This window comes from Gopherus flavomarginatus, chromosome 15 (assembly GCF_025201925.1).
Source record: "Gopherus flavomarginatus isolate rGopFla2 chromosome 15, rGopFla2.mat.asm, whole genome shotgun sequence".
Taxonomy (NCBI): Eukaryota; Metazoa; Chordata; order Testudines; family Testudinidae; genus Gopherus; species Gopherus flavomarginatus.
Window position 1 is genome coordinate 27773363 of NC_066631.1, and position 12245 is coordinate 27785607.

At 45.7% G+C, this 12245-nt stretch overlaps 1 protein-coding gene across 4 annotated transcripts in view; it reads left to right on the forward strand.

Annotated features, from left to right (window-relative positions):
• Window positions 1–2764: 2764 nt before the first annotated feature.
• The window catches only part of CUX2 (cut like homeobox 2), a 219978-nt gene continuing 210497 nt past the window's right edge, over window positions 2765–12245 (forward strand). For all 4 annotated transcript variants that reach the window (XR_007769554.1, XM_050924577.1, XM_050924578.1 and 1 more), the window contains exon 1: window positions 2765–2895. Coding sequence is in view for 3 of the 4 variants with exons in the window: in XM_050924577.1 (XP_050780534.1) it covers window positions 2833–2895 (63 nt within the window). In the remaining variant the exon portion in view is untranslated. The remainder of the gene's footprint in view (window positions 2896–12245) is intronic.

The following is a 12245-nucleotide window of genomic DNA, read 5'->3' on the forward strand; positions in this document are numbered from 1 at the left end:
CTTCACAATGAATTCAGTTGGAGGCTTTGGAGTTGTGTATCATGTAGCCAGGCTTCTGGTGGCCTGTCTGGGGCTGCATAGTGTTCCTGGGTGACATTTTTCTTTTGTTTCGCCTTTGATGCAGGGGAATTCGCATATCATTATCTGTTTGTGGTTAAGACCTGCCATTATCTCAGAACATCTTTGTGCAAGCCTGTGAATTTTCTAAAGGCATGTTTACTTAAGCCTACATGTGTGTTAACTCTATCCTTAGCACTCCTCCCTGGCCTGTATACGCTTCATTTTTGCCCCGAATTTTCTTTGTAACTTAAATTAAATTTAATGATTTTTTTCTTTTACACATACATTGTTACCTGTGGGTGTGGACACTGTTAGTTCTCTTAAAAATAGATACAGATCCTATTTCTCATGCGCAAACTAGTGCCCTTGGATACTAAAAACTTGTTCACTTTTGTTAATGTCAAGGGAAAAAATATTCTGATAAAATAACAATTTAGCACTTTTCTTTACACATGCAAACAATCTTCCTGACACAACCAACATCAATAATATCTTTTCAGTATAAAGATGGGTGTTTTCCTAGAACTTTAATTTATTATTTACACATAGTGAAACAGAAATGTAATGTTCAAAGACTCTTCACATGCAATATCGTTCAGTACAACAAGCTGCTCTACAATTGTGTTTGTACTAAAATATCTGGAGCAGCACCAACAAAAAAAGGCAATGAACAAAGCTAATATGTTTCAGCAAAAACAGACTATCACACTGATTTTTTTTTTTTAATGTATCAGCTTTAGCTGCACTGCCACTTTCTGGCATTAAAGTTCTGTGAATTCTTCAGAGAATAGCTGCATTAAAGTGTTTTAAAAATATCAGCCTTAAAAGAATCTGAATTATTGGATTTTTCTTGCTGCTGTGCTGTAAGCATGTTTGCTGTGGCAATTCCCATTAGGGTCAAAGGTGCAGGACATGTCAGTTTGAAAATCTGAAAAAGTTTACTGGCTGTCTGAAAAAGCTTTGTCTGGAAGCAGTCTACTCTTTCGCAGCTAACCGAAAGCAAGTCACCTTTTTACATTGATTTGTTTAAAAATAAATTAAATTACCCTGCAAGATCATATACACATATCAGATTTTACAACTGTCTCTTATAGGGCTATAAAAAAGCCACAGTTATTTCAAGTGCTTATAGGAAGGCTTGTAAGTAGACACATTGTAATGCCACACATCTATGAAACCTACATAAATTAATTTTGTCCAGGGGAGATGGAAATGTAACTGTGAACTTGGCTGGAGCTAAGAATTTTTTTAAAAGCACCAACTCATCATAGTCTTTATTAGAAAAACCAGTGCAATTTGAATTTTCTTACTAAGTTTAAAATCATTACTGTCTGCAAATTCTAGGGAACCCGACTGAAAAGAGGGGCTGGCTGTGTCTTGATAAATGACATTTTAGCCCTGCCCATGGAAAAGGCATGTAAAGTTAGTAGGGGAAAATTTGTATTGTCTATTAAATCAATATACAGACTGAATGATTCAGAATTAAACCTTCAGACAATCCAGCATCAAAGGGATGATCAACCATTTATTTGCATGACATTAACAAACTTTGTAAATAGCTTAAAAGCAGGTGATAACTTAGACCTCCTTCCACCTGGCATAAAGCTTAGGGAGGAGGGCATAGAAAACATCAGTAATTTGTTAGCTTTATAACTCTTATGAACTTTATCCTTTTAGTAAGCATTGCCGGTGTCCCCATGCACGAATGATGTAACTGCCGTTGGCTGATCCTAAAATATAATTCCCCATCAAATAATCTACTTTTTTCTTTTAATGATGGATCTTCCCAGAACACAACAAAACTGATGCAGCTCTAATGCTCTCTCCCCTGTGCTGCGCCTGCCTGATATGCCAACCTTCGCCTGAGGGATACATATGGATTATTGGCAACAGGCACAGTGCACCACGAGCCTTGGCATCGAGACTGCCCGTCTTCCCATGCAAAAGGCAAACCAGTTCGAGACCAGGCGCCACCTCTAGCCTGGAGCTCCAGCCTGATCCGCTCTGTGCAAGCACCCCCGCTGCACGGAGAGATGCTGCCGCTTGGGTGCGTTAGCCGCCTCCCGCCCCCAGCAGGGCAGTACAGGGGTGAGAGGCAGCAGTACCTCCAGCCGAGTGCCCTGCACGCTCCCTGCAGCCAGCAAGCAGCAGCCCGGGGGAAGGCAGCGTGTCTCTCCTAGGCACGGGGCTCGTCCAGAGACACGCGCTGCGGGAGCAAGGACCGCACCGGGGTCCCTGATGCCCCGGCTGATCCCAACAAAAAGCAAACTCCGACCACTGCTAACTTTGTTATGCGGGGAGGGGGGATCGGGGGGTGCCCCCCCGAATAAATTACACAACCGCCCCCGCGCCTTCCCCAAAGCGCTTCCTTCCTCCTGCATCGATCCGCACGTGACGTCAGTATCGATAAGTTTGGGGGGCGGGGGCGAAGCCAAAGTCAAGTGCAGCCCCGCTGCGCCTGGCGCCCGGACTTGGGGGGAAGGGGGCGGGGGGCGAAGGCGGGCAGCGCTCGCTCCGTGGGAAGCCGCCTCGCCCGCCGGCCCCTCGCACGCCGGCTCCCCCCGTCCCAGTCCCCGTCCCCGCCGCGCTCCCGTCGCTTGTTCGCGGGCAGAGGCGGCGGCGGAGGGAGCGGGGTGTCTGCAGGGCAGCGCCGGCCGCGGAGGCAGCAGTGCGGCCGGGGAGGGGGGAGAGTCCAGCCCGGATATTGGGTCCAGCCGCGGCGGGAGCAGCCACCCCCCAAACTCTCCCCGCCGCTCTCCGATATCCCCCAAGATGGCCGCCGAGGTGGGATCGATGTTTCAATATTGGAAGCAATCGGAGCTGCGCCGGCTGCAGGTGAGTGGCCGGAGCGCCGGGCGGGGCGGCGCGGGGGAGCCGCGGGACGCGCCCGGGGGAGCCCCCCCGGCCCTCCCTCCTGCCCCGGGGGGCCCGGGCGTTTCGGGGCGCCGCCGCGGGGGCTGCCCGCATCGATCGGTATCGGGAATTGAGCCCCCGCCGCTGCCCTTTGTTCGGGGCGCGCTGCGCCGGCCCGGCCACTTGCCGCCCGCCTCGCAACTTCTCCGGGCTGCCCGGCGCATGGCCCGGGCCGGGCCGAGGGGAGGAGACCGGGCCGGGCCCGGCTGCCGGGCCGGGGGGTGTGCAAAGGGGGCACCTGCCTGCCCAGACTTTCTCCCCCCAGCCCCGCCGGAGCCGGCTTCGCCTCCCCGTGCCGGGCTGGAAGTTTTCCCCTGCCGCCTTAGGACTTGAATTGCCTCGGATCCGAGCTCATTGCCAGGCAGGTGAATTCAGCAAATGCGGATGTTCAACTTTTCAGGGGGGTGATTTCCATTTTCTCCTCTCCCTCGGCGCTGGGGGGAAGGGGGAGCTCGGCTTGGCTGCCCGGGGGTGGCCCTTGATCAGGTCTGTGCAGGGTGTCGTATGTATTATCTGTACTGTTTTGGGGGGTACATTTTAGGTATTAACTTCATACATTGCTTAGGAAGCAGCTGTTTTGTCTTTGCTGCTGCACTGAATACTCGATAAAGGTTTAAATCTTTGAAGTAGCAATCACAGCCGGCAGAAGTTGAGGGGAAATGATGCAGATAACAGACCTATTATAGTATCTTGACTTGTTTGCCATGACATTAGCTTAAGATAAAAGATAATCAGGCTGAAGATAAAAGGGCTGCTTTTCCCCTATATGCAAATCTTGGTAAGTTTCTTACATTCAGGCAAGTGTTACCATCCCTGAGCCCCAACAACGGCCGTTCACATCAAATAAATTCAAAAGCAAGGCAAGGTGCTTTTAAATCATAAGCTGCAAGTGACTTGCATTTTTTCAGAGGTTTTCTGGCCATGAGCATGTAGCAAAGAAACAAACCAAACTGTCACCTGTATTTTCTCCTTTCAAAACGCTGCAGCAACAAAAAAAAAGGAAATGTCTTACAAATCAAAAGCTGCTTCCCCTCCCCCTGGTCTAGGTTGGTTGTATTGTATTTGGTGTTAAGGCAATTGTAATTGTATTCCCTGCTAATGTTTGTGAATCAGACCTGGACACTCTAAGGGCATAGACTCTTTATTTATGATTGATGTTCTGTAACATAAGGAATGACAAGAGCATGGCAAACAGATATGGGAGAAAGCAGAAGCAGAATCAAATCTGCTCAGGGCTGGCTGAAGCCCTTCTGTGGTCCTATTGTTATTCAGGTCTTGAGAATTTAGTGTGCAGATTTACAGCAGTGGTATTTGGGTTCATTCATCCCTGAATGTCAGTTAACAAAATTTTCATTAGCCAACTAATATTCAATCTTCTAACCTTACTCAAGGGGCATATAGATCTGATTGTCAGTGTTTTAGACTTTTGATGGATACACCTATCTTGCATTAGGAAAGAGATCCTTTGTGGTTCTGTTTAGGTCACAGAATACTGTATACAGCTGTAGTGCCACTGGTCTGTGAAATTAACGATAAGCCCTTTAACATTTACAAGAGGACAGTTGACCTGAAAAAAATAATGTTTACATTTTGTCATTATATAGCTTTCTGTATGTGGCACATAATGAGATGAAGTCTAAACTGGAACTCCTACAAAAGGAGAGATGCTCATTTACATGGATATTAAATAGGTTTATCCCTGTAGGATATTACAGACTTTAAAATGCGGCATGTTTTGTAGGGGAGTAAACAAATTTAAATACGATTTATGGCACTTCAATAATGTATCAACAGTTCCAACATTTAATACATTTTGGCTTTTAAGCAGATTACTTAGTACATCTGTGATACCCAACCCTCAAAGTAATACAGGTACTACAACCAGTCAGCTTTCCATGACTGTTCATTTATGGCATTTTGGTTTGAAGGGGATTAGCATGCTAAGCACATGAGATACAAAGGATTCCTTAATACATTTTGCTGATAACTTTTGCACAAACCTGTATTTTAAAGAAATATTTACAACTAGTTTTTTGGTGTGAAAGAAAAAAATAAACTTTTTTGAGCTTGAGAGGGGGCGGATTTTGGAAGATCTAGTTTGACTCTTCAGTTTGATCGTGCTTCCTTGGAAAGAGGTGTATAGCTTTAATTCTCAGATGTTCTGAATGAATGGGTAGCTGGGTCTGGGTGCTGGACTGTAGAGAGAGTTCTTGCTGTCTTCTGTCCAAGCAGCACTTCTGGGACCTCCCCTCAGATGGTGGTGGGAAAGGTGACCTTGTGCCAGCTTGGGCTAATACCCTGTATTAAATAAAATTGAAACAATCCATTTATTATTTCCCTTAAATGCATTTTTAAAAATTTGTATACACAGGCCTGTTTGCCTGGAACGCCCATGCAATAGCAAAGTTTGGACAACCTTGACAAACAGTGGACGTATGTAAAACATGCAGAAAATGGGATACTCTATAGCACGTTGATCAAAATGGCACTGAGCCTTTTGACAGCAAGTAGGCTCGGAAATGAGAAAAGATAAAATTCTATCAAAGATAATGCCAGGCATATTTCATTTGGTTATGAGATTGTTTTATAGTGTACATTACTAATGCTGTATTTTTTTACAGCTTTCTTGTGTATAATAGTCATAACAGGATTCATACCTTTATGATTTGTCTGGTTTTAATTTGCTCTGTTTTATTATGTTCGGTATACCAGTGTATGGATTATATGCTGTCTGCATCCTATACGCAGCCCATTCTACATTTAAAAAGGCAGACGTGGGAAGCATTGTGAGCTACTGATTTTGTATATTAAAGATGGCTCCAAACTGGGGGATATATACCTACTACTGCCCTGGTTACACAGTGTGAGTCAGTTAATCAAACCAGATATTGTGCATTTAGTTTCAGTAGGGCAGGCATTTTTGCATGTCTGTGCGAACCAGGGCTTGAGGCTGTTGGCATCGTGGAGCGTTCCGCAGAAACTTAAGTGGTAAGATAATGTGCGGCATCTAGTTAGTTCAGGCTGTTTTGCCATTCACCGAGTGCCAAGAATCTTCTGAATGCGTTGTGCTTGATGGAATGTTTTCACTGTTCAAAGTTTAGAAAAAATGTGGATGTGATTAAAATATTATAACCTTATGATATTCTGAAGTGCATAAATTTTACATATCAGCTACAGAGGGAGTTTAGACATCCATTAAATGATATGACAGCTTGACTTATCTAAATGTGCTATCATTTAACAATGTGTCAAAATTCTTCTTTATATAGATGACAGTGGTAAATAAGCTATCAGTCCCGTGGGCTGAAGCTTAACTTCTGAAACTTGGCCTAATAAACTTCCTTGCAGTGCTGTGGAGCAGTCATAGGTGGAATAACCTAGTTATTACCTCGGTGGGTACGCCCAGGGCCTTGCAGGAGCCACCTCCGGAGCTCTTCTTGGGAGGATTTAATCTCGCCAAATGCTCTGGGCTCTGCATATCATTAGGACTTTCCAAATTTACAGTAAGACCGAGAAGTTATTGGATCATCCAACTTACTATTTCATGATCAGCTTCTTAGAAAGTGCAGCATAACTAATTGCTTTGCCAAGAGCCCTAAGCCATATTATGAATCAATTCCTGCTGTGTATCAGACTCACAGGTACATGCATATTAAATGCAATAGACAGACAGGGCCAAATTCATCCCAGCTATGTCTATATTGACTTCAATGGAGTTAAATCAGGGATGGATTTATCCCTTACTCCATTGACATCTGTAGATGCTGTCTGAATGATGGAGCTTAACACTAGCTGTTTGTGTTTGCAGGTGTTTTTGGGACCATATCTGATTCCTTAAGGATTTGTTTGGGGAAGCTGTTGGCCCAAACAGTGCTGGTTGTTTATATAGTCAGGCCATTATTATATTACTACCTCTGAGGTATGATGCACAGAATAGAGCTGTGCAGGACTTGCTTCCTTTAAAAGATTCAAAATAAAATTCCATTGGAGCAGCATAAAAACGTCTCCTTTGATGTGTGGGTTTGTAGCACTGTTGTCGTCTTGTATTTAGGATCTTGATCAAACTGTCACTTGGAAGGGAAAAAAAAATGTGTCCAGGTTTTTTCATGACCTTGGACAAGGTAGAAGGCACCAGTTCAACAGCCCTGGAAATTCAGGTTCTTGAGTTCTCTGTGGAAGAGATACAACATAAGGCATGCTGCCCTGCCCATGTGTCTTAACCCTGTTATCAATGGACCAGCTGTTGGGGCCAGAAAGGTGTTTGGTCTTCAGTCAGTCTGTGATTTGCACTTGCAATGCTGCCTGTGGAATGGTGGTTTTGGTAAATGTGGTCACTCATTCACTAGGAACCAGACTGAGATCTGCCAACCGGTTCTTTTATATTGAAAGTACAGTTCAGGTTAAACTTCCTATCCACTCAAAACAGTCTCTGAGGCACTCAGCTTTGTGGTGGACAAATGCATTAGGAAACAGAAGCAGAGTATTGTCAGAGGACTGTTAACACCACTACTTTTGTCTCCCTGTTTCCATTATTCATTTCACTTAGTTTCCAGAGTTTCTGAGCTCTGGACTAACGAAGGGCTGGTTATAGGTGACACGCGAGGTTGGATCCTCAGCGGGTGTAAATTCATAGAGTTCCACTGACGTTAGAGCTATGCTGATTTAACACCAGCTGAGGATCTGGCCCACAGTGTTCATGAGTGCAGCCTTGGAACTCTTTGACTCCTTTTGAGATGGGGTTGTGAATCTAATGTATATTGTTTGAGATGTGTTGAAGCTTCCGTAACCCAAAAAAAGCTTCATGTTTTTGTAAACAAGGGGATTGCAAGTGGTTAGTTTCTAATGTGACCACAGCCAGCACCCTTATCGGGAGGCTTGGCAGAATTAGATTTTAATGTTTTTTTAACAATTTCAACAGGTAATATTGAAATTTCTTTGTAAGCATTTTTTTCTATTATCGATTTAAATGTTCACAGTTATGGGAAATTGTAAGGGAGTCAGGCCATAATTATTTAGTGACAGTGGATGTTGAGATTCAAAAGTTAAAGCTTTATAACCATTAAAACACAAGCTGTCAGCATCACATGTCAAAATCTGAGTCTTAGATCAAACTCCGGCAAGTTCTCAAGCAGGATTTTTCTTACTTTGCCTGTCTGTGCATTTTGATTAACATCTGTGGAAATATTTTTTTCACCAGTTTGTGTGTGTATGGTGAAATCAACATTTATTGACTTTCACTGATAAAAATAATCCTTCCAAGCCTACTGATTGGCCACCTCAGTGAGGCCAAGGATTCAATGGGTTCCGGAGTCTGAATTATCATCATATCCCTGGAGGTGATTCTGATTCTTCTGGGTCAGGATAGACAGTATAAGGGAAGCTGGCACTACTGCTATGCATGCTGCCAGTGTCCTGGGGAATGAAGGGTTCTATCCTGACCCATTGAAGTCCGACAGAAAGGGATCGTGAGTCTTCAGGATTGTTAAGCCAGCATCATTCATTCATCTTTTTGGTGGGTGAAGGGGAGGCAGGGTCTCCTAATGGAAAATTGAAAACAATCTTGTTAGCTTGTAAAGTTGCTACATTTCTCCCCCTCTTCCCCCACAGGAGAGTCATTTGCCAAGTGCATTTCTGTTTCTGCATGTGCCCAGTAACTGCTTCCATCAGCTGTTTCCATCAGGGTTTCAGCATAGCCTCCATGAGGCCTGGCTCTGTGCAGTGTGAATCTCTGTGCATTATGACCCAACTTTCCTTACTTGCACCTCTGGAGCTGGGCCGATCTGGCTGCCATTTACACAATTAACTGCAACAGCACCAATTAAGGGAGCAGTTAACGTTAACGGGCTAGATTCATCCTGGGTGTGGTTCCATGGCTTTGATGGAATAACACCAGGGATGAATTTGAACCACTGTTTTCTCTAAATAAACCATTACTTGAATGTTCAAGCTGGCTTCAAACCACAGAAGCTGGGATGTTCAGCTAAGGCTGGGGCTGGGCATCCATCCTTACTTTGCCTCCTTGTGTCTAGCTGTAGCCAGGACACACACACTCACATACTCTCTATAATGCTGTATTCTGATCTGGGACCCTGTTGTGATACCAAGGTGCAGTGGTAATGGGTATGTCAAGCAGGCCCTGCTTGGTCTGGTATTGGATATAACTGGGGAACACTCTCCCTTTCTTGGAGCCTGGGTTTGGTGACCTCCAGGACATGGTGTCAGGCCATCTTTCTAGTTGAGTGTTTACACATTATTGCTGCTGTAGCCAGGGGAGTCCAGGGCATCGGGTGGTTTCATAGTGGGCTCTTCTACTCTGATTGCATATTGAGGGCAATGTGCATCTGTCCCGTATGATTTTCATTGCTGTGCAGCACTGAGAGGCCAGCAGTGAGTGCCAGGTTTGTAAATAACAGTTTAAAGAATCTGTGTGTGTGTGTATGTGTGTGTGTGTTTAAAAGGGGAAGGGGAAATAAAATGGGTGAAAATATTTTAGTTTCCAAAAAAATGAATCTTTTATAACATTGGAAAAGTTCATTTCCCCCGCTGTGTGACTTCCTTGGCTGCTGTCATGTAGAAGAGGGTAGATTATGGAGCGCTATGAAGAGTTGTTATGAGTTTTAGTAGCCTTCTCTTGCTGACTTGAAGTCATTAAACTCCTATTAAAGTACAGTGTATTGTTTAGTGAAATGCATGGCAGGGTGATGGCTGTCGTACCCCAGTCTCTCTCTCTCTCTCTCTCTCACACACACACACACACACACACACACACACACACACACACACACACACACACACACACACACACACACACACACACACACACACACACACACACACACACACACACACACACACACCCTGCTCCAGAGAGCTCACAGGCTAAGGGTAAGATGAGACAGGAGCTAGATACAACACTCAGGTCAGGGCAGTATGGGGTAACAGGGAGGCACTTTGTTCTTCCTTGACCGTACTATAGTTCGTCTTCTGGGCCTTGATTGTGCAAACACTTACACCTGCAAGGAACTTCCCATCCAGGAGCAGCCAAGTTGAGATCCATGGGTTACTCTTCTGGGTAAAGCTGCTCACCCGCATCAGTGTTTGCAGGAGCCAGAGCTAATTCTGTAGGTAACGTGCGGCATGCTTGCTGGTGGCTCCTGCATCTCCTCTTGCATCTGAGCAGACAGAACATGCGATTTGAAGCTGATGGTTTACTTAAAGAAGAGAAAAGAAAAAGTCACCCTGTCAGAAAGGGCTGGCCCTGTCCCGCCAGGCTGAGGAAGTCTGATTGAAACTGAGTTTTAACAAATGGGAGACACAACCTGATACCTTCTTCTTTATAACTTACCTCACTCAGCTCATGCCCAGCATCCTTTCCCCCGGCATTGCCTTGTTGTTTCTTATTTAGGCTCTGATTCAGCAGCTATGTCTCTGGGTGTGTCGGGGCCCATCTGGGGAGATCTGAGTGAAGGGTCTGGTCCAGGATTTGTAAGTTCCTCAGGGCAAGGTCTGCTCATTATCGCTGTGTGCAGAACCATGCATACCTATGGCCCTAAATGCAAATGGTTAAGAATAACAATTCTGGTACCTGTAATTATTGGCTTGATCCTCCTGCCATTGAAGTCCATGGGAGTTTTGCCATTGTGGCAGCAGGTCTAGGGATCCTTATTTTCAATTAAGAAAAAACAGTGGTGGTGGTGGTGGTGGTAGGAATTGGATGAGCTGATGGTCCCAATTTCTTCCTCTTAATTCTGAATTTCTTTGCATTGCTGGAGACAGTCAGGCCCTGAAAGTTACCAAAGTGTAATGTCTTTTGTGGTTGAATAATTGAGACTCTGGCAGACAAGGCTGGCAGAGCTGCAGAAAATTAGAGTTTATCTTTAGCTCAGCAGCTCTCACTTTAGAAACTGGTGACCCCAATTCCAGCCTGAAGAGTGACTTCTTACCTAATTAATAAATCCATTAATTAATTGTGTGCATGCTGCAGCCCATTAGAGATGAATTGGATGGCCTCCCGATCCAGTTTAGTGGATTCTCTCTACGGCCTTGCGAAAAATGTGACCAAGAGGCAAATAGGGGACATAAACGAAAATATAATCAGATTCCCATGGGCCGACGATGGATGTTATTGACGCTGTGACTCTTAGGTATTTCCTGGCCTATTATCTAGTGAGTCGGTGTTTGCAGAGGCGCATTTCAGATTGTCCATAAATGGCACCCCTCAGTGGCAGCTGCAATGAAAAGAGTGGGGGATGTGCGGAGAGGCTAATATAAGGCATTAGTGTGGGGGTGATAGTGCCAGGAGACCCTCCCCTTCGAGAGCACTCACCACATCTGCTCTGATCTACCATAATGGTGAAATACCAGCGTAACTTTAAAACACGCATCCTGCTCCCATTGACTTGAGTGGGGCTACTCACGTGCTTAACACTAAGCATGTGCTTTAGCATTCTGCTAGATGGGGAGGGAGGGAAGCCCTAGCATTCTGCTGAGCACTCAGGCCCAGCTCTCATGTCTGGTGGAACCCCGCAGTCCAGTCCTGAGGAGCATGGTCAGCTGACGCTCTGCCCTGCCCAGCTGCTGTTTGGAGGTGGAGGACGGTGCGTGCTGCTCGTTTGTGGAGCAGCAATCAGGAGAGCTGTGGAGCACCAGGCCCCCAGGATTAACCTGGCCTGGCATAGGCAGAATGACTCGGGAACACTCCTCTCAGCTACTGCTGCTCCACTCGCGGCACGTGGCTCAGAGGAGCAAGAGGAGAATTTGCCTGGAGTCGGCTGTTTTTGTTAGATGTCCCTGGGCTGTTCCCTGATCTCAGCAGCACTGGTGTAACCATGGAGAGATTGCTGTGCGCCAGCCCTGTCAATCTGGGGTAACGCCACTGTAACTGAGACCAGCATCTGGCCTCTCTCGCGTTCTTGCTGTTGGGTAAATCACTGAAGGGGCCCTTCGCATGAGACCAAGCAGGTCATCTCGCCACCACCAGGCCCAGCATAGGTGCAGCACGTCAGGATTTCCGTGGCGTGAGACAGCCAATCACACATGGAGGCTGGATTTCCCTGATCTTAATGTCAGCCAGCAAACGGTGAGCGATGGAAGGGGCTCGTGCACATAGCACTGCACCTGCCGGTGGAGTTGGGATCTCTAAGCAAGAAAAGAAGCCCGCAATAGAGCCATGCTGACAATAGTGTTGCTGTGTTTGCGTCAAACTCCTTGTAACTGCCAGAATGGTAGGAAAGTTGTGTTGAACGAGGCAGAAAGTCAATCATCCGTTTGCA